The sequence below is a fragment of the Apodemus sylvaticus genome, chromosome 5, assembly GCF_947179515.1.
Source record: "Apodemus sylvaticus chromosome 5, mApoSyl1.1, whole genome shotgun sequence".
NCBI lineage: Eukaryota > Metazoa > Chordata > Mammalia > Rodentia > Muridae > Apodemus > Apodemus sylvaticus.
In genome coordinates, this window is record NC_067476.1 from 119,935,667 (window position 1) to 119,962,391 (window position 26,725).

The 26,725-nt window shown below is 41.0% G+C and overlaps 1 protein-coding gene across 3 annotated transcripts in view; it reads left to right on the forward strand.

The window, feature by feature from the left end:
* The window catches only part of Slx4ip (SLX4 interacting protein), a 166,181-nt gene that overhangs the window by 90,023 nt on the left and 49,433 nt on the right, over positions 1–26,725 (forward strand). For all 3 annotated transcript variants that reach the window (XM_052183734.1, XM_052183732.1, XM_052183735.1), the window contains 2 exons: positions 12,578–12,667; positions 17,308–17,428. In XM_052183734.1, the coding sequence (XP_052039694.1) occupies positions 12,578–12,667; positions 17,308–17,428 (211 nt within the window). The remainder of the gene's footprint in view (positions 1–12,577; positions 12,668–17,307; positions 17,429–26,725) is intronic.

The window sequence follows — 26,725 nt, forward strand, 5'->3', positions numbered from 1 at the left end:
ATAGATGCTGTTCTAGTGAGTGGTGTATTGTGGAGGACATAGGAAACTGAAATCCTGACTGGCATTTTTGTGTGCTTTGACCCCACTTTCTACCGTGTATGGCAGTCTAGGAACCCTTCAAGGAAGAAATGAAGTTTGATTTTAATAATAGGGGTTTTCTTCTTGTTCCCCTCTCATAATCTGCTAAGAATTAAGAGATAAAAGCCATTGCTTTGTCTCTTTGGAAACATGCCTTGCCATGCCACCTGCCAGTTCTAAATGCAGTGCTATTAGCAAATAACCCTGTTAAAAAATGGGGTGCAGATCTAAACAAAGTATTTTCACCTGAAGAAATTCGGATGGCTGAGAAGCACCTTAAGAAATGTTCAACATCATTAGTCATTAGGGAAATGCAAATCAAAACAACCATGAGATTTCACCTTACACCAGTCAGAATGGCCAAGATTAAAAACTCAAGAGATAGCAGGTATTGGCAAGGATGTGGAGAAAGAGGAACACTCCTCCACTGCTGGTGGAATTGCAAGATGGTACAACCACTCTGGAAATCAGTCTGGCGGTTCCTCAGAAAACTGAATGAGCAGTCTCTAGCACTCTCCTGTGCCCGCCAGTGACGCCACCCTGTACTTAGAACAGACTCTATGAGCCTGGGGACCCACACTCATGAAATAACACAAGCACTGTTACAGAATCTTACTGCTTGGAGTTTATCCTCTTTCATTCTATTTCTGGTCTTTCCTTATCAGTCCTTGCTGCTTGGCAGCCATGATCCAACCTTTTTGATTTCTATTACCATCTCTATCAACCTACTTCAGAGATAGATATCATGGTTGGTTGGTTTCCTGTTAGTATAAAAAAAAAAAAAACCTGGAAGTGAACCAGAAGTGAATTTTTAAGATCTTTAAAAAGGCATTATTTCATCGGTGGGTCTCTTCCTTGCCTCCCTATCACAGATGACTCCAGAGAGGTCTTAGACAAAAATTCATACTTACTCAAGGATCTGTTTTTGTCACAATCATAATAAAATTGTGATATCTAAAGGAGTTTTGGAATTGTATATTCTAGTGAGCCCCACCTTCTATTGCATTATGTGGTGAGACTGTCAGATCTCCCTATCTCATACTGACAATATTGTGAGCAGTTTTCTGGGATCCATAGGGATCTACATCATACTTTCTTAAACTAGAGCAGCCATGAGAATCACCTGTAGGTGTCTTACACTCATCCTGGAAACTTGTATGAGATCCTCATTTACAACTCAAACTAACTACAGAAAATGTTGGTACTTTGAGAACCAGGGATCAAGACTAGAGGCTGTTAGGATCAATACCCTTCAGGTTATGCACACAGAGAGCATCTACACACACATACACACACACACACACACACACACACACACACACACACACACACTTATGCACACAGAGAGCATCTACACACACATACATACACACACACACACACACACACACAGAGAGAGAGAGAGAGAGAGAGAGAGAGAGAGAAACAGAGACAGAGAGAAACAGAGACAGAGACAGAGAGAGACAGAGAGAGACAGAGAGAAAAGCAGAGAGACAGAGAGAGACAGACAGGCAGAAGTAGTATTTGTACAGAGTTACTACCACAGAAAAAATTTAAATCACAATTTGATTGGGTTAAGTACAAGACACAATTTGGCAAATTCTTTGTTATTTTAAAGTAGGAGGAAAAAACATTGTTTTGGGAGTATTTAAATAACTTTGTATTTAGCCCAAGAAATGGAATTCCTCTAAATCATTGAAAATCCCCAAATTCCTGGTGAAAGATTACTTGGTCCCACCCAGAGAGGCAGGAAAGTTATGTCACCACCCTTTCACCTTCGTTCTTACATTCACAAATCTCCCTCTAAGAATACTTTCAAGTTACAACTATCTCTCAGTCTAGGTATTGGTCACCAGGGGAATATTTAGAGGGTTTTTCTTTGACTCATAATAATATTTTATAAATTCCTTCAGCTCAGGTTAACCTGATTTTTAGTGTATTATCAGGAACTTAAAAGAATGTTTTCTAATACATACATACATACATACATACATACACATACATGCATACACACATACACTCACACACATATATATACATACCACATGTACAAATCTATCAATCCATCCATCTCATCCATCCATCCATCCATCTATACATACATATGTATATATATATACACATACTCTCTCACACTCATATACAGAGAAACACAGAGACAACATACATATACATATAAACATACTGACATACTTATTGTTTGAAAGAGATGGAGGGAGGGAGTAGGGGAGAGAGAAGGAGAGAGAGAGAGATAGAGAGAGAGAGATAGAGAGATTTTATGATAGAAATTTACAGATACTGTTTTCTAAACATCATTTAAGGTAACATACGCCATCATTGGTCCTGATCATGGTGTAGACCAGCCTTTATGTTGCTTACTCTGGATGGTACCTGCTCTGCCCTGCTCCTTTGGAAACTGAGGAGTCCATAGTACTTTATTGTGAATTAGCTTTTCTTCCATGTTCTTTGTAGCAGAAATGTGTAAGAGCAGCATTTATATCTTTTACTTGGCCATTGGCATGAGTATAAGCCATCTGCCCGCTCTTCCAGAAGCACTGTGTTGCCAAAGTAAAGCTACAAAAGAAGTCTAAGCATTTATTAGATCTTATGGAGATGGGTGAATACTTGGCACTACATATGTGTAAAAGATTTTTAATTGATAACTTAGAGTCTAATTAGAATGTCCTGGAATTTGAAGCAGATACCACCTTTGGAGAGGAGTAAAGGGGGCGGGGCTGTCATACAGGGCCCTACACACCTAGGCCATTATGTCCCTCATTGCTACATGTGCTTTGAACCTGCCAGAGGTCAGGCAACTGAGGGGAAAGGGCTGCAGATTACATTTGAAAATTGCTAGGGAAAGCACTTAAAACAATGAGGGAGTGACAGGAAGCCTGTTCCTACCTTGGCTCTGTCTACAGTGATGGACAGAGTTTCTAGTTTTGTAGTGAGGTGTAGTGGTGTGTATTAAAGCAACCCTTTACTAACAGTAGTTTCAGTGGCCACTGAATATGATTATTTCCAACATCACTGGTGCATCTCTTCCCAATCCTTGTCTGGGAATTGCCCTGTCATTATCCTAGCCAAAAGACAAAAGTCTTGCTCTTTTCTAAACAGACCAGAAAGTTTGCTAAAGGACACCAAACAGCTTCTTATTTGTTTATCCTTACAGAAGCTGCCGTCAAACTCCCTTGTTCTGTTTTTTCCTGGGCTTTCTTTTCCATTTCCTTATCATTTTCTCTTTATCTCTAGAATAGAGATAAATCTTAGTGAGGAATCTACTGTAAATTTTGGAATGTCTAGAAAGTCCTTCACCCTGACCTGTAGTTAGAATCCTACAACCGACAAACAGGAAAAAGCAGCTCTCCTGTCCCAACCCCTTTTGGCCTCATATAGGCCACGCCTGTCTCTCTCTGTCCGTTTTAACTAGAAAAACTTGAACTCAAAGAGTAAATCATCCACTGACTTTGCCCAGTCACTTTCCTCTGAGGGACCTGGTTCATAAAGCCCGGGTTTGTCCTTGGATCTTGCTCTACCAACTGATTTGAAGGTGAGAAAAGAACCTGTTGGCTTCAACTATATGTGTATTGCCTATTTGTGTATGTCAGGTAAGTTTACTTGTAAGCTGTGAGCTTGATTCTGTAGTCTTATTCTGGGGACAGGCTGTAAGAGAAAGGGAGGTAGTCCTTCCTAAAGTGCCGTGGCAGGTGTGACATTTCCCCTAGTAATGGATGCTCTGACTCATTAAACAAGCACCTTCTTTCCTACGTGTGCCACCATCAGTACTGGGAATTGACAACTCCAATGGAACCAGGAAGTTAGAAGGCAGGACATCATGCCGGCAGGCCCCTGAGAGAGACAGATGTGGCTTTAGTCACATGTTTGCTGCCTGTGATTAGTCCTGCCTGGGGGTATCCTGAAATTCCATAGGGAAGAGTATTTGCAAAGATCTTTCCTTTGGCCAGCTCCAGCTCCATATCCTGTAGTTTATCCGGTGGTTTCTAGCCATGTAGTGGGTGTTTCACATTGTGTAGATTTTCATAATGTGTTTACATGGGCCATGGTGAATGATAGACAGGACAAGCTGCCATACTGTATGTTTTTGTGGTGACATTTACTTACAGACGGATGAGCATTATGCATCCAGGTAGAAACAAGTATTTTAGACAGCCATGGAGGTAGGATCTAGAGTGGAAGTCTCTTTGAAGGAGTCCTTGTATTTCACATATAGGAAAACTGATGCCTAAGAGGGGATCCCGTTCCCCCAGGATGGCCTCCCTCGTGTCTTCTTCGTGCAGTTGGATTTGAATACATCTGCCTGGCTCTGGTTTCTACTGCATGCCGCGATCCTCTCTTCTGCCTTAGAAAGCTTTCCAGCTTGCCTGTCCCCTTGCTTCCTCTGCTTTTCAGGGCTCCCCTGTAACCCAAGGCTTCCTGCCCTGACTGTATCCTGTGCTGACATTGACCTGTGGGTCTGCACTATGAGACTTGAGCATTATGAGAACTATTTGGGGCCACTTTCTCTGAATGCTGTGGTTGGTTTTCTTCCATGGTTTCCTGATTCATGGGATTTACTGAGTCAACACCTCCCAGGCAGAGCCTTTTCTCTGCTGCCTCTGGTCTTCGTGAACACTGTGGTAGGTGAGGACCATGAGATTATGGTATGCACTGCAGTACCCTGTTGCTGTGCCCCTCTGTTGGTGAGGGACTCAGACAGTGTGGAAACCCTTCTATGTCTGTGCTCTGTATTGGTTTTCACAGTGAAACATGCAAACATTTTCCCCCTTATGCTATATTTTTGTGAAGTCAGAACACAAGGTCTCTCTGAAGACTCAGAGCACAACATTAAGTTAAACCTCTGAAGGTGAAATAACCAACATGTGTGCCTGCCATTGATTGACTTTATGGTCAGGTAGTTCTAGGATCCTTGCATTTTAAATTTTGAAGGAAAAAAAACAAACAAAACAAAACAAAAAAAAAAAACCTCTTGCCACTGATGATGACAGCTGTTATGGCTGCAGATTAAGGAGAGAGGAAGGTATTATTACATTCGCTGTGATGAATAGCCATGGCCCTGTTTCTAGAAAAGCCTGTTAGCCCTTGCCTTGCTGATGTGCCTTAAACTTCAGACAGTTTGTTCGGTCATATGTTCTTTCTTTCTGCCACTAAATATGAAGCATGTTCATGGGCTGCTAGAGTGCTAATCACGGGGATAGAGCCTGGGCCCATTCCTCCTGGAGCCAGGGAAGTCTCCTCCACAGAACAGTCATTTAATGCAGAAGTCTATAAGCACTTTTAAGAATGTGTGTAATCCAGAAGAAAAAGATAAATGCTTCAGAAAAATTTTCCAGAGCTTTCTGTGCACCTGATAGGCTTGGAAGATGGTGACCCTACCAAGCAGCAGGAAGCAGAGCAGTGAGGCCTGCTGAAAGGCTCAGATTGGCTAGAGGAGGAATGCCCTGTTGGTGATATCACAGGTTTATGTGGGACACCACTAGGAAAGGGTCTGACAGTCTAAGTGGGAATGGGAGAAGCAATGGAACAGGAGTGGATGGGTGTCTAAGAGCACATTAAAAACCACAATGTACAAGATGAAGCAACCTATTCCAGAAGGTTAAGGAAAGGCAATTGTTGGTGTGTCCCCCAGGGTTTTGGGTACCCACTTCTAGATGGAGGGGAGAAAGGACAAGAATACCTTGGCTTGTGTTTGTACAGCTGAGTGCATGGGCTATGTTATGAAACATAATGAAGTGAGGGGTATCTGTGACAGGCCTGGGAAATTAAGCTGTGCTACAGACATGGTGTGAAGAGGTTTCCTGGGAAGGGGAGAGGAGTAGTGAGGGCCTGGGAAAGGGGTAGACAGACAAGTGGGCATGTAGACAGCAGACAGATAGCCGATCCATGATGGCAGAGAGAGGGAGCAGAGAAGGGCAAAGAGGGGACACAGAGGACACACAGAGAGCTGGGTGGTGGGTGGGTTCTTTTGCTGGCTTCACACACCTGGTGCACCTGGTGGCAGCAGGTGATGAGGTAAGCAATTGCTAGGTCCCTGGGGGCAGGCCAGGGAAGTCACCTGTAGGCTAACATTCCTCTGAGTTTCAGCGCTAATGTTATAAAATATAATGTGGGGAGGCATATCATCTCTGTGGGGTCCAGCCAAGGTGCACCCTGAGAAAGTACGCCATGCAACAGATCTGGTGTAAAAGGGGTTTGCTGGGGAGAAAAGAGGAGTGAGGGCCTGGAGAAGGAGATGGAGGCAGACAGGTGAATATGTCCATAGACAGACAGCAGGGCCATGAGAGCAGGGGTGGGGGAGGGGGACGCATCGACAGAGAACAGATAGAGAGGATGCTGGGAACAGCCTGAAAGAGAGAGCTGCTGAGTGGAGGGCGGGCCCTTTTGTGTGCAGCACACACCTGATGTTCACCTGGCAGTGGTAGCAGTTCATGACTTAAGTAATTGGTAGGTCCCTGAGGGCAGGCCGGTGGAATCCCCTGAACACTAACATTCCTCCCTAACAATGTGAAGCTATTTCTCAAAGCGCTTGGAATCCCTTCCTGGATGGTCCACTCTGGCCTGTGGAACAATGCTTCCCATGTTTCCTGGTCTGAAGAGAGCTAGAGAGTTCTTCTTCTGAGAGTCGAAACAAGCTCCTAATTAGGGCTAAGGAGGAAGGGAGGCCGTGCCTCAGCTGTGCTCAGAAGCCTAGTTTGTTCACCTCTGTTTACTCACGGGAGAGCGAAGCAGTGCCTTGAGAGCAGAGAGCTTTAGGAGGCACAATGGTCCTGATGAGTGCAGATTATCCAAGCTCCTGCTAGAGACAAGCAAGGCCTGGTGGTTGCCCAGAGAGAACCACTGCCTTCCAAGCATAGACTCTTCCAGAAATCTAGGAAATTTCTCTCCTACATTGTCAGTGTAAGAATTGACGCCTTATTTATTCAAAGACAGAAAAATGGAATTAATCTATAATCAGTCAGGGTGTGAAAAAACTCCAGATTAAACCTTGTCTTTCATTGGACTTAGATGGGAAAGTTAGAGCTTGATTTTGACCAAGTTCTCATAAAGGTAGGCCTCCTTTTATTATGACTATAGGATTTAAAATACAGTGGTGGTAGCAGTGCTTGTGGCCATTAGAAGTCACAGCTCTTTGTGTGTTTTGGTTATTGCAAAATGATTTTAAAGAATAGTACTGATTTAATATTAAGGATATCCATATAAAGGATATCCATGTAGATCCCAGAACCCATATCCTAAAGTATTAGCTCTCTAGGCCTCTCTAGCTTCTAGACTCTCTGTTCTGGCTTCTCGCTCGCTCAGCGCTACTCATGCCTTGGTCATGACTTATATTCAACCCAGAAATCTGCTCATCCTCATCTCCTTCTTGGGAAGATGAGCCCAGGTGTCACTGTAATTCCAATACAAACTTGTAAAGCATAGTACAAGAAAACGTTAGCTGTTGTCGCTGGGCTGATCAGATATGAGTCAGTGCCTGCAGAACATACCTGCATTATTTCTGTATCACAAATTTGGGCTGCTTTTTAAGATGTTGATAAATATACCCCAGTGGAATCAGTTTTCTCTTTTGTCCTGTATATTACATTTTATGCATTTAAAATGCACTCTGGGCACATTTTATAAGATTCTCAGTTGGCTAAAGAAAAATTCAGGGCACACAAAATCCCCCAGCTAAGACCTTGTAGTCGTGGCATATGACCTCCACCTGGTGGCAGCATCTACCTTAAAGGGTAGAGCTATGAGCAACAATCGAGAACAAAATCTATGCATAGCCATCCATATACTTGAATGTGCTTTTCAAACAGTCTTGCTACAGCCCACAAAAACATCAACCTTTCATCATAATTCATACACAGAATTACATTTCACAAAGTAATTCTCAATCTTAGTATCTGACATACTGATATTTTTTATGTCTTTCTAATATTCTCTTGGATTTCTTTAATTAGAAAAATAATTCTGGTTGGGCAATAGTGTCACAGGCCTTTAATCACAGCTCTTGGGAGGAAGAGACAAGGGAATATCTTTGAGTTTGAGGCCAGCCTGGTCTACAGAGTTCGTTTTAGAACAGCCAGGGCTACATATAAAAACCCTTTACGAAAAACCTAAGATGATGATGATAATGATGATGGTGGTGGTGGTGGTGGTGGTGGTGGTGGTGATGATGATGGTGATGATGATGATGCATCAAATTAATTTGCAGTCAGGCAGCCACAATACACTGTTGTTATAAGAGGCTATATAATATACACAGTTTCAGATTTCATACTCGCATTTTAAAATTATTTATTAGTGATCAGTAATTCATACATGGTGAGAAGAACCACTTTTATATGTACAACAAAGGTCCCTTGTTAGGACCCTGCATCTTCCTGTCATTTGTCTCCTTCTTCTGCCACTCAGGCCCTGTCCTGCTACTTTCACCATACATGGCTCCTGCTGTTGTGAACTTCTGTCATGGAGCCATACAGTCGGTGTTCATCAAACTGGCCTGTCTAGTTCATTCTAATTTTGAAATGAGTCTGTTGGCTGTGTCAACATTTCATTGAGTGCCATTTCATTGAGTGACTAGAATACTAGTTTATTCTCCTGTTGATGGTTCTTAAGTCTGCCTTCAGTTTGGGAACAGAGCTCAGATAAGCTTGTAAGATGGCCTTGTTGGCCTAATGGCCTCCTTGGCCTAGTCTGTAAGTACATGGACAGCTACAGAAAGCTTGCAAACCATTTGCCAATGTAGTTGAACCCAGTTGCATTCCCAACAGTGTGTGAGTTTGGGCTGCTCCATTTCATTCTTGCCATTTGGAATGGTATCAACCTTTGTACTTTAAGTCCTTTTGATCCATTCTGTGGCTATGGCTGTTAATTAGGAAATGAGTTTCCCTGGCAACAGTCAAGTTCAATACTTTTTCAAGAGCAGCCACCAATTTTTCATATTTGTGGTACATATTTCAGCTTAAATTAAAAAATTCTATCACTCTGTGGAGTAGTTTACATATTTGCATGCCAGCCCTGCATGTCAGACATGTGATTTTACAAATGGGTTTTATCCAGTCTGTGGCAAACATCATTTCACAGATGGTAGTGATGATGGCAGAAATCTCTTTGATTTTTAATGTCCAGTTTAACCAACAATTTTTCCTTCAATGTTTTGTGTTTCCTGGGTCATATGTATAAAATTGTTTCCTGCCCCGGTGATAAGAATAATAGTGCTTTCTGAGAAAGAAATTAGGGAAATGACCCCCTTCACAATAGCCACAAACAGTATAAAGTATCTTGGGGTGACTCTTACCAAACATGCGAAAGATCTGTATGGCAAGAACTTCAAGACTCTGAAGAAGGAAATGGAAGAAGACCTCAAAAAATGGGAAAACCTCCCATGCTCATGGATCGGTAGAATCAATATAGTTAAAATGGCCATTTTGCCTAAAGCACTATACAGATTCAATGCAATACCCATCAAAATCCCAACTCAATTCTTCACAGAGTTAGAAAGAGCAATTATCAAATTCATCTGGAACAACAAAAAACCCAGGATAGCTAAAACTATTCTCAGCAACAAAAGAAAATCTGGGGGAATCAGTATCCCTGACCTCAAGCAATACTACAGAGCAATAGTGTTAAAAACTGCATGGTATTGGTACAGTGACAGGCAGGAGGATCAATGGAACAGGATTGAAGATCCAGAAATGAACCCACACACCTATGGCCACTTGATCCTCGACAAAGAGGCTGAAAACATCCAATGGAAAAAAGATAGCCTTTTCAACAAATGGTGCTGGTTCAACTGGAGGTCAGCATGCAGAAGAATGCGAATTGATCCATCCTTGTCTCCTTGTACTAAGCTCAAATCCAAATGGATCAAGGACCTCCACATAAAGCCAGACACTCTGAAGCTAATAGAAAAGAAACTGGGGAAGACCCTTGAGGACATCGGTACAGGGAGAAAGTTTCTGAACAGAACACCAATAGCGTATGCTCTAAGAGCAAGAATTGACAAATGGGACCTCATAAGGTTACAGAGTTTCTGTAAGGCAAAGGACACCGTCAAGAGGACAGATCGGCAACCAACAAATTGGGAAAAGATCTTCACCAATCCTACATCAGATAGAGGGCTAATATCCAATATATATAAAGAACTCAAGAAGTTAAACTCCAGAAAACCGAACAACCCTATTAAAAAATGGGGTACAGAGTTAAACAAAGAATTCTCACCTGAAGAACTTCGGATGGCGGAGAAGCATCTTAAAAAATGCTCCACTTCATTAGTCATTAGGGAAATGCAAATCAAAACAACCCTAAGATTTCATCTTACACCAGTCAGAATGGCTAAGATTAAAAATTCAGGAGACAGCAGGTGTTGGAGAGGGTGCGGAGAAAGAGGAACACTCCTCCACTGCTGGTGGGGTTGCAAATTGGTACAACCACTCTGGAAAGCAGTCTGGCGGTTCCTCCGAAAACTGGGCACCTCACTTCCAGAAGATCCTGCTATACCACTCCTGGGCATATACCCAGAGGATTCCCCACCATGTAATAAGGATACATGCTCTACTATGTTCATAGCAGCCCTATTTATAATTGCCAGATGCTGGAAAGAACCCAGGTATCCCTCAACAGAAGAGTGGATACAAAAAATGTGGTATATCTACACAATGGAGTACTATTCAGCCATTAGAAACAATGAATTCATGAAATTCTTAGGCAAATGGATGGAGCTAGAGAACATCATACTAAGTGAGGTAACCCAGACTCAAAAGGTGAATCATGGTATGCACTCACTAATAAGTGGTTATTAACCTAGAAAACTGGAATACCCAAAACATAATCCACACATCAAATGAGATACAAGAAGAAAGCAGGAGTGGTCCCTGGTTCTGGAAAGACTCAGTGAAACAGTATTTGGCAAAACCAGAACGGGGAACTGGGAAGGGGTGGGAGGGAGGACAGGGGAAGAGAAGGGGGCTTACGGGACTTTCGGGGAGTGGGGGGGGGCTAGAAAAGGGGAAATCATTTGAAATGTAAATAAATTATATCAAATAAAAAAAAAGACAAAAAAAATGTAAAGTAAAAAAAAAAAAAAAAAAAAAAAAAAAAAAAAAAAAAAGAATAATAGTGCTTTGGTTTTTATGCTTAAGTCTGTAATCTATCTCAAACTAACAGTTGCATTTGGTAATAAGGTAGATGCCAGTTAAGTTTTATTTTCTTTCTGTGTTTGTGACTGATGTTCTAGCACTATTTGTTGAATCTCCTTGCCTCATGTTTTCACAAAAGTTTACAAAGGAAATCAAAGGTTTAGTTAGAGATGAGTAAAAGTGACTTTCCTACAAGTCTATCAACTGAGTTATCAGGGACTCTTTGATACATCCTCAACCTATGATCGTGGTTGTTCTTTTCTTTCCAAAGTGTTGCTTACTTTTATCTTGGGAATCTCAGAAATGACTCTTGACAGGTGAAAATTTATAAAGCTCCAGCGTCAGTGTGTATGCACACTCCCCTGCAGGCACGCCTGTGGGCTGCCCTGCATGGGGCCCTGCATGAGTTCCTGTAAGAGGCCAGGGTGTAGCATCAGATGTCTTACTCCATCCTTCCATTCAACCTGGAGCTTGCCATTTCAGCTTGACTGACTGGTCAGTACGCTTCCAGAATTAGCACTGAGACTTGAGGTACTGATCAATGTGGGTACTCATGCTGCCACAGCAGGCCCTTGACCCTCTGAGTCGTGTCTCCAGCCTGGTTATAGCTTTTCATGCGACCCGCACATGCTGACCAGCACAGAGACATTAACTACATGGGCCTACCAAATTTACTTTAAATAAAATTAAAATGACAACTTTAAGTCATGATAGTCATACTTTGAGGACCTAGTTGGCTATGCTATTGTTTTAGATAAGTATACAATATTTTTTATCTTTTCTCTTAAAGTAAGAAAAGAGGCTTTGAAAATTCATAGCATATTTAAAGGAAACTTTCCTCAGTTTTGGTAACTGGCATCCAAATTCTACCTCCTTATCTCTCTGGTTCTTTTTTGTTTTCCTGAGTATTTATTGCTATTCCATGCTCTTTGGTGCAGCTAGTTCTTATATTTTAAAAAGGACAATAACTTAGATAGATTCTTACCTACGGAGGAGAAAGACTTTTCCCAGAATTGTTCTTGTCCGGCGACTACCTAGTACTGCCCTGTTCAGCTTCTCTCCGTGTTTGGCAGGCTTCCAGCTACCGTGGAGATGTCCAGTCATCCCCTTCCAAGGTGTGCTCCAGAAATAGTTATTTTGTCATTTCTATCCTAATTAAGCCTATATTTTTTTCTTAACATCTGCACATATGAACTTATGAACACTAGAAGCCATGCTGAGATTGTGTCCCACGAGTGGTTTTGCTGCCTTTCTCTTGCATGTGCAGTTTGTGACATACTCTGTAGTTGTCTGTTGGGCATGACCTGCATGGACACATTCTACCATTGATAAATTGTTCACCTCTTCTCTTTCAGTGTGGGAACTTTGCAGTCCTGGTGGATCTTCATGTATTGCCACAAGGTTCAAACAAAGACTCCAGTTGGTTTTCTGAACAGAAGAAAGAGGTACAACAAACATTTTTATCTTTAAACAGCGTTTGTTGTAATACCAGCTAGAAGAAATGTCAGATATTCTGAGCTTTCCTTTTCCTTGGTGTTTAAAAAGAAGTGATTGTTAAGGACTCACTGAGAAGCAGGAGTGTGCCTGGAGGCAAGCATGCACGTGAACCCTTCAGAGTTGTGCTGATGTATTGTTGATCTGGGAGTGTGTGTGTGTGTGTTTGTGTGTGTGTGTGTGTGTGTGTGTGGCAGTAGGGATTACTCTAGGGCCTTCACATGCTTAGTAGGCACCTCACATTCTGTGTCCTCATCTCAGGCTCTATTATTTAAACCAAAATTCGAATCCCCTCCACTTTGAGGAAAATTATTCTCCATAATAAAAAGAGGTGAAGAGGAAGCCAGACTCTTCCAAGTGCGCAGGGCTGTCAGTCAATCGGAGAGATGAGAATGGTAGCATCTCTTCCAGGTGTGGAGGCTAAGCTCCACAGCTGTAGTCATCCTCACTTTCAGCTTCGCCTCTTCATTGTCATGCGCCTTGACAAGTGAAAAGGAATTCCAGCCTTCCTCCTTTCATGTCGACTAGCCGGTACAGCAGAGAGTTGGTGTGGACATAGGCCAGACTGGGAACCACATAGATTTGGAGTATGTTGGTCTGCTCATACATGAAATTGTAGGAAAATTTGAGGGAACAAAAACTGTTAGGTAAACTTCATAGCCTACAAATATTGAACTATTTAAGAAAAATAGAATTATTTTACTGTTTACTACCAAAATGTACTACAGTTCTTTAAGATATTCTGTACTCCTCTGTTGGCGTTCAAGTGAGGTCAGTTGTGAGGGTCTACCTAAAACACTGGTGGGTGGCTAATGCCACACGAGCAGTTTGCCTACTAAATTGCCTGCTTGAGTAAAAAAGTATCTCTTACCACTCCTAATTATTTGTTTAATTGTCTACACCTAACATAGAAAATGTGTCACAACTATATTTTTCCATTAGTAAGGTTTTCCAGTTAGTAGTTATCAATTATAGAACAAAAGAGGTGGTTTTTTTTCTCAGAGGACCTGAGTTAAGTTCCTAGCACCCATTCAGACACATCACAAGTGCCAGTAACTCCTGCTCTAGGGGCTTCAAGCCCTCTTTTTGTCATGGTCATGATCCACACATGTGACAAACACACACACACACACACACACACACACACATCAAAGTCAAAATCTTAAAAATATAAACAAAAATAAGTAGATTGTTAATAACTAAGTTACTAAAGAGTCACCAGTTATCCTTGGGTTTCTATCTTCCTACCTCTTGACTTTCAAGAATTGATTCTATGATATTTGACCTTCCTGGGAGCTTTAGTCTCATCTTCAAATGAGAGTTTGACCAGATAGGCCTCAGTCTTCTACAGTTTCAACACTTCTGTGAGCTCCTGTATTGTAGAAACATTATTTCTTTCCTTCTGTAGAGATCAGGGACAGATAGTGAGGCACAGCCCTGACCAAAGTTTCAAAACAGGCTAGCAGTATGACTCTGTGGGTGTAAAGGTGCACACCGCCCCACCTGAGTTTAGTCTTCATGACACACAAAGTAGAACGAAAGAACCAACTCCTGCAAGATGTCCTCTGGCCTGCACATATACACTACAGCTTGTGTGTGCCCACACAACTACACACATATACACCACAAGTAAATAAGTAAATGTAATTTTAAAACTTTCAAAACATACTGGTCTTCATTTCCTTCATAGTATTTATCTGCTGCTATTACTCTTTGAGAAGTGAATAAAAGTCCGTTGTATTAAGCACTAATGTATTTTTAAAACTAATTTGTGGGTGGGTAGATTAGTCTTAGTGAAGTGAACAAATGATCACAAATACATTTTCCGTCAAATAGAAATACCAATAGTACTTTGTGGTCATTATTTTGAAAGGATACTCAGTGACCAATGCTGAGAAGAAACAATAATTGGTATGGCTGGTTTATCACTAAGGAAGTTGATTATAGGTTGTCCTCTTGAAAATTCTGTTTAGCAGGTCAGACCCTTTCCTCACCATTCACTTTCTTCTAATCTCAAATTTTAGGTCACTTACACATGTCTAGATGATTCAAATTAGTGAGTTCACTCTACCAAAGTGCCTAATGTTTCATGCAAGGGACCTTACCCCAGTAGCTTCTGATAGGTTCTAAAATCTCCAATTCCAGACCCCACCTTTCCCATGCTCTGTCACAGCCTGAATACTTAACTGTAGACCTTTAGTGTTGGTATTTAGGCAGCTTTGATCAAGAGGTGGTTGATATGGAATGCTCTAGAGCCACAGTCACCTCCCCTGCAAAGCATGAGGTGAAATTTCTTGTTAAGGAGCCACATGTAGCAGTGTTCTTCCATCTGGTAGTACCTACTCTAGATCAGTTAGGCATGACTTAGCAGAGGTGCATGATGGGACCCTCAGAGAGGTGCTTTGGTGGTTACTGCAAGAGGTCTGCTTTTTCCAATAAGTTGAGCTTTCCCCAAAGCAAAGTCAATAATTTGCTACCTCTGTTTTAGACTGTTCCTTCAAAATCCATGGTCATTGACATTAGAATGAGTCTGAAATAATTTATGTGTATGCTTTACAGGGGGAGTTAAAGAAAGGTTACTGCTTTACATTTCTTCAGTCAGTGCTTTGTTGGTTTTAGTTTTTAGATCACCTCATGATTGAGGTTTCATAAACAACCAGTTTGATTGCATTTTAACAGTCACTTTGTATGAAAAGAGGACCTAGTTAATATATTAAACATATGTTTTGTTTGAGTCCAGTTAGAAGTCTTTGCACTCAAGAGGCAAACAGAAATGGTCCCATTCATAAACTTGAGGAAGTTAGCACAAGCCCCTTTAACGCTGAGAGGCAGTGCCTATCTCCCAGTCATGGAGTTTTACTCCGACCTCTCAGATATCTCTGGCTGTTTTCTCCTTCATTGCTCTATTTGAAGAGGATGCTTCACCAAGCCTGGCACCATCAGTTCGTAGGGATTTTCCCCACTCTGCCCATTGCCTGTCTTTAATTCCTAAATCCTGCTTCCCAGAAGGAACGCCTGTACTATAGTGAGGAACTTCATGTGTATGGGCTCTATTTTTGTCTTACTTATTTTTAGTCCTGGCCTTATAGGGTATTTATGGCCAAAATTTAACAATCCCTGTTGCCTTGTGTGTCTTCCACATATTTTCTAGCTCAGTCATAGTTGAACCCTCCATGTGAAGCAGAAATTATTTAATTGCTAGAGCAACAGTATGAGGCAAGGCTGCCTGTGAGTTATGTGAACAGTGCCAAAGCATTCAGCTGCAAATGGATATCTTTATATTCCACAAAGCAATACATCTTTTAGCTGCAATAAAGAGCAAGATTGAGAAGACTGGTATTTGTATTTTATGTAGAAATTTCTGAGTATGTGTTAAATCAAGGGTTTTATGTACTGTTTAAGGGGTGTTTGTAGGAAAGGAGCTCACTGTGGCTGCTCCAAAGAGCAGCCAAAAACTTGGCTCATGTTGTAATTATGAAGAGTTTAAAAGATCAACCTATGATGTCTGAAAAAACAAGTGGAACAGGTTTGAGGTGACCTGAAGAACTCTGAGAATGCTGCAGGATTGTTGGGAATTGATCTAGGATTTATTCCTCACTTTCAGTGTCAGTTTTATATATATCCTGTACATATCTACCCTGATATCCTGTGGTAAATTGCATTTTCTTGATAATGCAGGAAACACTCCATAAAGCATAGGTAGTCCCAGGGTGGAGTTGGACTTCTGAGTTATTTTTGGTTGTTTTTTACAAATATTATGAGCCAAGTGATAGCTCTAGAAATTTATTAATACGGTATGCTGAAATTGAATTTAAGCCTAGTTCTGCTACCTAATAACATTAATCTACACAGAGACATGAGAAGCCATTTTTATCATTAATGAATGAAGAATCATACAGTGATTTTAAAAGGCAAATAGGGTTTATGCTGACATGAAGAGTGGGAAGTTCACGTTACTGGATCCTCCGTTTTCTATTTAACCCACCACTCTGACTCTTGTGTTTGTAATCCTAAGACCAGAAACTAATGAATAATGGTATTTACATAACACTAAAATATAAAAATTAAATTTGAACCCAAGTTTTTACTGTTTCTGACTTTCTTTATACAAACAACATCTGGTAACACTGTACCTGCAAACACGACAACAGTGCAGAGCAACCACGGGCCAGAGCTCTGGCAGCCCTGTCCCCATGCTTACACTCCTTTCTGCCTCTGAGAACCTCCCTGACTGATGCCATGCTGCCTCCAAGTAAAGACAGCCGTGGGTTTTGTCTCTTCTCTCTATCACAGTGTGGTGGACGATACTTATAGAAACATTCTTTAAGTCACATCCTCCTTTTAAGTCTTCCATTTGATGCTGTGAAACTGAGGTAGAGAGAAAATGAGGCCAGCCAGCATCAGGCATGGGGCCATCTGTGATAGTGCGTTTAGTATACAGTGCGGTCATGAAGGCTGTGCAGTGTTCATTCAGCATAACAGCTAGGCTTAAAAGCTAACCGAAAAGCATTTGCTTTCTCAATATGTATAATCTTTGCTTTTTTCCCATTGCATTAAACTAAAAATGTCTAATGTTTTAAATTTACTTTAGGAAGTTTGTTTGCTGTTAAAAGAAACCATTGATTCCAGAGTTAAGGAGTACGTGGGCATTTATAAACAGCACAGACCATCAAATGCAGAATTCACAAGATTCAGTCCCTTGTCCTTAAAAGGTAGGCAACAAGCACTGCAATTTTGGACAAAGAAAATAAAATTTCAGCTTTGTAGAGATTGCAATTATATTTCACTCTGTCATGTTAGCATAGTGATACATTTAAAAAATATGCTGTAATGAAGATACTTGTGTTTGAGGAACAAAAATTTGCCAGAAAGCCCTAAAGGGCTTTTAATGGTAGGCAAAATATATAAAAATAGCAAATAAAACATTCTTAAGGAAACTGTAAAATTTTAAAGGTCTTTTTTGTTTTTTTGACAAATAGTCTTACAAATGGATTTATATTAATACTGACATAAATTGATTCGCTATCTTATGCTTTTTGGAATGTTTTCCCATATGTCATTCTATTTCAGATGTCCTCAAACAGGAGCACTGTTATTCCCAGGGGACATTTGGAAATGTGTGTAGAGTGTTTTGGTTGTTATTAGTGGCACGGGGTGGGTGCTGCTAGCCTGTGGAGGGCAGTGGCCAGGGATGATAGGACAGCCACAGGACACAGAGCCACCATTTGCTGAAGGACTAAAACATGAAGGGCAGCAAGGTTGGCATTCTACCCCTGATGACATATTCCTTCCCTCCTCCTGACCTCCTACCTGTGATAGAGACATAGAGACATGCCGAGTGACACACCCAGGGAGCAGAGCTCGAATCCAGGCCCGGCTCTTGTGAACTCCACTCCAGTGTTTTTTCTGTGCCCTCAGGCTTCTGCTTTTGCTTCTCTGTTTTGTTTTGGTTATTTGTTTCTCAGGTAAAATCAGCATTTCACAGCAGCCTGTGATGCTAATTATCAGACTATAGTGGTAGACTGTTGTGAACCCCGTTGTGCTAATGGAACATGTTTAGGAAAAATACTAAATCACATACTCCTGAAATCTCTCTAGGTCTAGAGTGCTTACGTTGTATAGATGATAAATAGAGAAGTAGTTTTTGTCACCCAGTCTGGAAGGCTTGAGAGGATTGCATTTCCAAACAAAGCAATATTACTATCCAGTGGTTCTTAACCTGTGGTCACAACACCCACAGGGATTGCATATCAGGTATCCTACATCACAGATATCTACGGTACAGTTCATAACAGTAGCAACATTACGGCCATGAAGTAGCAAGAAAATAATTTTATGGAGAAACTGTATTAAAGGGTCACAGCATTAGGGAGGTTGCGAAGCACTGCTCCAGGAGATGCTCCAGGGGATTTGCCACTCAGTGGTTTAAATTATGAGAGAAGCCAAAGGTTTTTACCTCAGTTAGACCTGGACAATCTCACATCTTCACTGGTGCAACAGGAAAAGAACTGAGCAAGATTCTCAGATTACTGTCTCTGGTGCAGCTGTTACAATAGGTGCTTTGATCACTACGGATTCTCAACCAGCCCTTCCCTCCCCAAACCTGCCCTGGCAGCTAAAGAAAGAGGCTACATACTCAGCACCCAGCTTCCCTCAAAGACATTGACAAGAAAACATCCTCATGTCTGTGGAGAAAAAGGTTTATTGATTAAGCAGACAAAGGGATCATAGTCTGTACTCAATATTGTAACCTTTGCCCCTCCTAATAAATGTAGTATAAAAATAAAATTTCCCATGTCATTAGTTTGACAAAGTTGTTGTAAAGTAGAGATAAAATTTACTGTTTAACAACTATTGAAGTGTATACTTTGGCAGCAGAAATATGCTCACGTTTTTGTGCATTTATCACCATTACCAATCCCCAGACAGTCCAGTCTGGGACTTTGCACCTCTGGATAATGTGTCCTCATCCTCTAGCGGAGCCCCGTAACAGAGGTCCTGCTTCCTGGCTCTCTTGAGCTCACTACTGTCGGTATCTCCCTTGAGTGAGTCAAACGATATTTGTCATCCTATTCTCTGTCTTATTTCCATTACAGTTAGGTTTTCAGCATTCCTAGTGCTGCATTTATCAGAATTTCACTTCTTTTGAAATCTTAGAGTGGATGTCACATGGCCTGTTCATTCATTTGTTGATAGATCACTTCCATGTTCTGGCTGGTATGAACAGTAGTGTTGTGAACACTGAGAGACAAATTATCTCTTCAGGATTTGGGGTTTTTTGAATATACACTTAGAAATGTCTGGATCACAGGGTAATTCTTTTGATCTTGATTTTGAGATACAAATATATTGTCTGCCACCATGACTACATTATTTTACATCCTCACTGTACTAGGGTTCCATTTTCTCTACACCTTTGTGAACCCTTATTTCCTGATACTTTGATAATTGCCATCATATCATGTGTGAAGCGATCTCTAACAGTGGCCTGGGGCTCTTGTTGGTTGGTTGGTTTGGCACTTTTCCCTAGTGAATAGCGATGCTGGCCATCTTTTTATGTATTCATTGGCTATCCATACATCTTTTTTATCTTTTGAGAAATGTCTATATGCCTGGTTCATTTTTAACTGGGCTTTTGTGGGGAATTGTTGAGGGGCTTTATAAAGTATGCATATTACTATTACTTATTGACTGTAATTGACAAATACTTTCTCAATTGCTATGTTTTGTCTTTTCAATCTCTTAGTGGTTTACTTTGGGGTGTGTGTGTGTGTGTGTGTGTGTGTGTATATATATATATATATATATATATATATATATATATATATATATATATATACATGTGTGTTTTTTTGTGTGTGTGTGTTTATTTAAATGTGATAAAGCAAAAATACCACTTTTTTCTTTTGTTGCTGGTACTTAGATGCAATGTCTGTTGAAATCATTGCCAAGTCCTGTTTTGTGAAACTTTTTTTAAATTTTTCTTCTAAGAACAGAAGTTCTATGGAATTTAAATTCATTTCCATGTGGATGTTCAGTTTTCTTAGTATTCTTTGCTTAAAAGACTACTTTCCACATTGAATGGGTTTGGTAATCTTATTAATAATCACTTGGTATTGAAGTGAAGGTTAATTTCTGAGCTTTCCATTCTGCTGTAGCCTTTAGCATCTGTCACTGGTGCTGGTTCTAGAGCCTCCTGATATACTATAGCCTTGTGGTAAGTTTTGAAATTAGAAAACTTAATCTTTGTCAAGATTGTCTTGATTGATTCCAGGTCCACATTGATATTTTTGGTGAGTATAAAGTATTCTATTAAACATCAGTGTTCTTAATTTATTGGTGGAATTTGGGTTGCATCTGATACTCTTAGTTCTAAAGAACAGTACAGTTGACATTCTAATAATATATATATTTGTTATTTTAGAATCTGATTTAATATTTATTGTTTTGGGGACTGATTAGAGTTTGTGATGTGTGTGTATGTGTGTTTCTACATGCACACACATGTGCACACTAGTGGGGCTACTGCACGTGTTCTACTGGTGGGCTATATGAACTATAACTTCTTTTCATTTCCTTTTTATTCGAATAAGGTCTCCCTGAGTGGTTCAGAGTCCAGGCTAGCCCCAAACTTGATATCTTCATGGCACAGTCTCCCAAATGCTAGAATTACAGTTACATACCACACCCAGGCTCTAAGACCATATTAAAGATAATTGATATATGTGTTTATGTGTATGAATGTGTGTGTGTATGTATATGTGTACCAGCACATATGTGCAGGTTCAAGGTTGAAGTCTGGAATGATCACTGTCTACTCTTCCACCTTATTCATTGTGGCAAGTGTTCTCCGTTGAGCCCAGAACTTGTTCACATGGCTAGTGTTACTCTAAGGATACCCTGTTCCCCCCTTCCAGGCATGCAGCTATTCCCACTGGCATTTACATGGCCGGAGGGACCAAAACCCCAGTGCTCACACTTTTGCAGCAAGTGCTTAAACCCTGAGCAGTTTGTCTTCTAGTCTCCTGCAAGTGATTTTTCTGTTGTCATCTATTCTTGACTTTATCTAACTGTACCACCACAAACCAGGCCCTATTTGATTTGTGCAGCTTCTGATGACCATTAATAGAGTGGATACAGTGTTTAGTATAGTGAGATGACAGTGTGACCAGAGGAAGCCAGGAAATAGATATATACATATATACATATACATATTCAAACGTCTTTGAAAGTAAACTTTGCAGGAAACCCCATATTTCATTTCTTCTATCATTTTAACAACCGTTGCACATATTTGTGGAGTTTTATACCATGGCCATCCCCTTTCCCAGTAGCCACGAGTCAATTTGTATTTCCCCGTCACCTGGAGAACTGTAGCAGGTGCCTCATGGTACCTTTCATATGGCGAGTGTGCCATGCTCTGTCCATTCTAGGCCATCCTTTAAACATTCCAGGTCTGATCTTGTGCAGCTCTGTAGAAAGCCATTCAGGACATTCTCGGGATCACCAAGATGAAGACCTCTAGGGAGCTGAACTACCTATCATCCAGTACCCCTTTTTCCTTTGTCCTGTTTAAGTGCCATTGACTGGATTCCTTTCTCCTAAAGTTGCATTCTTCTGAAGGCTTTACTCTAATCAGCACCTTCTCTTCCCTACTCTGTGTTATCATCAGCTCTCTAGTCAATATCTACCCTGGGCAATCACCCTGTCTGTAGATTACAGGTACCCTGAACTTACCCTCCTATCATTTGATAAACATCTACCTCTCCAAAGTGTGTGAGCCTCCCATGGACCAGGTCTGCCCTGTACATCCTCTGTTGTAGCTGTAGCATGCGGCAGTTTGTGGTCTGTGAAATACAATGCGTTTTGTGTTGAGGTGTTTGCTTTTCTCATAATGTTAGGACTTGCTGTAGGGAACCTGGCCTTCCTTATTTCCTGCAGACCTACATTGTTTACTTTTAATAGCTCTCCACTGTCTGGCCAATGAAGTCCCAAGTCAAATTCCCCCCTTTCTCTAACTACTTGTTGTTTGGTATTTAGTGCTTATATTACCTGCATCATATTATATCTTAGCTGTGCTATAGTCTACTTAACAGCCTTCTTCCGTCCCTTTGAGTGGAAAGCTGACTCTGGCACCCCTAGAGTCTCCTTTCCAGATTACCATGCTGCAGAGAACTGTCTTCTGAGTACTTGCTCACCTCATATAGTTCTCCAGATGTGAGCGCTACACACCTTTCTCAGGATCACTCTCCCAGTTGACAGGTTCACCACAGGTCAGTTCCTTCTTTCCATTTCCACAGCCATATCAGGGTAATGTGCCTCAGCATGGCATGAAACTAAATATGTAGTTCTGGGTAAGCCAAGTCTCCGAGCTTACAGCTTTGCTCATTGCTCTAATAAGATTAATATTATTCATGCTTTGAGTGTTCTTTATAAAAACTATATATGCTCCTCCAAAACTATTTCCTTAATCTTATTAAAAAAAAAAAGAAAAGAAAAAACAAAGGTTATTCACAATGTCAGTGAAGAGTATTACAGAGATATTAGCTTCATCCTTTGTAAGTCATCTGAAAAGTCATTTTGGCAGTCAGCATACCTTAGTGACATGAGGAAGTTTTCAAAAGGATGTCACAGTCAACTCCTACCCGCTTCACCTCAGCATCTTCCTCTAGTCTTGCTCAGAGTTGGGTGTTGCCAGTACCTTTAATTTTTGTCAGACTGGCAGCCCAAAACTCAAACAAGAGTGTTGTGGTCCTTGATTTTCATTTATGTTTTATGTATTCACAAAGGGAACTACACATTTACAGTTTGGGTTTGTATTGGGCTGTCCTCCCTCCCTCTCCCTCCCTCTTCCTTTTTTCTTTCCTTCCATTCTTTCTTCTCTCTTCCTTTCCTGTTGCCACTCCCTTCATAACCAATTCCTGACTTACTGCCAGAGCCTCCAGATTTTCCTTTAATTCATCTATGCCTCTGCTGCCAAAATAACCTTTTAAAAACAAAATTGGCAGTCCTCAGCTTGAGACCCTTTGTGGTCAGGAACTATAGCTTAATTTCCTTTAGTTTCTTCTCTGACACAAGGCAGAGTGTATCTGGTTCATCGGATCTCTAAGAGGGCCAGCAGGAACTATTGTGAAGCATGGCCTCTGCTAGAGCATGGGGACAGCTTCAGTATCCATACCATCTTACTACAGAAGTGATGCTCATCTACAAAGATCAGGACATGTACCAGAAACCTCTGCCCAGCCAGAGAGCTCAGCACATGGCCAAGCCCTTCATAACCATATCTGGTATCTGTTTTCTAGTCACAAGTGATCAAAGGAGGCAAAACATTTGGACTTTACCCTGGGAGTATCAAAATATACTAATAGACAGGAGTCAAATTTTTGATTGAGTAGATGTGTGATACAGCTTACTTACTTAGGCTTTCCTCTTGATTTCCTATTTCCTTGAGTTTCCTAGTGATAACAACAAGCTGTCAACCCACCCCTAACACAGTTTCCCCGCTACATAGAATATTCCCCCTCCTATAGATAGTTCTAAATCCAAGCTCCACTCTACCATAGGGTTTCTGACTAAAACCCTATGGTACTGTACTTTCAACCCTTTCTACTTCATTCATAGCCCATGTTTGTTAATTTACTGACTAAATTGTGAAGTTGATTATAACCATAATATTTTAAATAAAACAAATAGTAAACAGCATAAACTTCTATTTTAGTTCTTGCAGATGTACAGCAAGAAGTACTATGCAGGTTGCAGGCACTATTCTGGCTTTGGTAAGCAAGAAACATGGGGTTAGTCTTTATATCTTCTTCCTTTGAGTTTGTGCTCTATTGCTTGTGTATGTAGCTAATAAGGAGTCTTCACTTTGAGTCTTGGGTTGCTTGAACTATTAATGGCTCTGCCTTGACAGGTTAATCTTGTTCCTTGTTCCATTAACTTTGAGAAAGCTCCATAGGGTCAGACTGTGGTGACACACACCTTTAATCCAAGCACTTGGGAAGCAGAGGTAGGCTGATCTCTGAGTTCAAGGCTAGTCTAGACTACATACTGAGTTCCAAGAATGATAGGATTGCCACCTGTCCATTTATCCCTTGGTTCCAGAAATCATGGGTTTTGTTTGTTTGTTTGTTTGTTTGTTTGTTTTTGTTGTCTTGTTTTTGTTTGTTTGCCAGAGAAATAACACATTTCTCTGCAGGCCAGCCTGTACTTTGCATCCTTTAGTTTACAGACTTGCCAAGTTCCATCAGGTCTTGACGTACACTTTAAATCCTGACTGAATTTTCAGTAAATCTCATGTTTGATTACTTAAGACCATTGACATTTATCAACCCATTGTCTTATTTTGACCAAGTGACTTAAGCAGTTTTGGCCTTTAATAGCCTCAGTATTTTTAGCCACCTAGTCATCACATGACTTCCTACTCCAGGGCTTTGGTGGTTTACAGATACCATCTGTTCTAATCATTAGTCCTTCCAGCTCTTGATATCCTGAGGTTGTCTCTCACCCTAAAGCAGGCTTCTCATTTAGAGACTTTATAGCAATGCTTTTCTCACACTAGCCATTTTGCAAAGGATTCTTGTAGAAGGGAAATCTCTGTTAGGGGTTGCCATTCCTGTTGAGATCTTCATACATACATAGCTCAGCATTCTCTTAGCATCCTTTGGCTAGCTCTGCTTGGCCGGGTCTACCTCAGTGAGCCTTATAGCTGAGTTCTGATAGAGGAACCCCAGATCTCTCATCAATTGTTCCCCCACCACCACCCCCCCAACAGCCACGAGAGTGACCTTCTGGGTATCGAGATGCTAAACATTTTCATCCCAGGTTGATGTAATGTGAAATCTGGCTGTTAAAAAATGCTTGACAAGCCAGTCAACTAGTCCTGGAGACTTTGGAAGGTCTTATGTGGACCTCTGAGACACTGAGCTCACAGGAAGTCCTTAGTCCCTAAGGGGAAAGGAGTACCCCAGTGACCTATTATCCTATAAAAGTAACATACCTGAAGAGTTCCCCTGACTAATCACCAGTTTGTCTTTCTACTTTGACTAATCTCTAGTCCCCAGATTACAATGTGCTTTCACCTCTCAGCTTTTATACATACTGCTTCTACTTCTCTGGGAGACTCTCTGGGCCCTGGTACAGTCACATACTAGGGAGGAACACAAGTGTTGGAAAAAGCAGAGGAATTGCTACTATTCATTGGTCACCTGCTTCTTGACTTTCCTTTGCTCTGCTTCCATCATAGCAGAGGTGGCGGTGATCTGTGAGTTACAAGTCAGTAAATAGCCTTTCATTTTCCAAAACCACACCCTGCCCAGTGTAAGATTCCAGGGCAGGAAAGTCACCTAGCTTGGAGGGAGAGAAATGCTTTCCTCTAACCCATCCCCTCTGGCAGTTCTTTAGCACCTGCCTTTCAGTGCCTGTTACTGATTGTTAGCCAGTTAGACACCAGCAAGGCTGACTCTGAAACAGGCATTTATAGCCTCTTTTTCTTCCCATTGGTGGGGATTAAAACTAGGCTTTCTACAACTACACAAGTGTTCCACTGCTAGGCTGTAGCTGCAGCCCACAAACATCATCCTTGACCCTTTCTCCGAAGACAAGAACAGGCTTAAAGTTGTGTAACTTGTCCAAAGGTCATGTAGTTGTGAAATGTCAGTAACTATGTGATGGACAGCTGTCTAATGACTGCCTGTCTTATGTTTCCTTTAAAGAGGGTGCTGTCTACTTGTGCTTTCTCTTAATAAAAATTTCCTCCTCTTACTAAGGCACGGCTTTTTTTTTTTAAAATTACCGAGGTGCAGGATCAGTTTTCTGCTTGAATTACCGTATGTGCATCTTTGTTTTAGATTTCATATCTCCCATCTCTGATCTTGAGACAGAAAAATAGACACCCAAATAGCCCATCTTCTAATTCAAAGTATCCGTTGCAGTAAAGTGACTATATATATAGCAGACCATTTGTGTTTGTGGAGCAGCAGGATTTTTTTTAAAATTGTTTATTACTCTATTCTATATAACGTTTTCTTTTCGGTTAACATCTAAGAAACCTAGCCCTTTGGAAAATGTCATAAGATAAATTAAATTTCCCTGATTTCTGTGGTTTTTGTCTTCAGAGGGTTTCTTTTTTTTTTTTTTTTCCATGACTATGCTTTTCAGTTGAATATTTCTCTAAAATCTTAGCTGAAGTCTCCAGGCAAAATCCACACCCATCTGCTCATCCTTCGTGGCATCATTCCAGGTATGGTACGTGCGTGGCCAAGGCAGGAGTGCTAAGGCTTCCTCCCCACCGACCTCCTGTATAGCCTTTGGTGCTGGGGCAGCACCATGTTAGAGAATCAATGGGTGTTCACACAAGAAAAGAAAAAGGCAAGAATGGCCAAAACAAGCAAGTTCTTCCTATTCTTCCCTCCGTCTGAGAAATGTTCCCCTCCCTTCCCTTGGTGCCTGATGCAACACAAGATCCTGCCAAAGAAAGCTTTCTCCTTGCTCCTCAGACACAGGCTTGC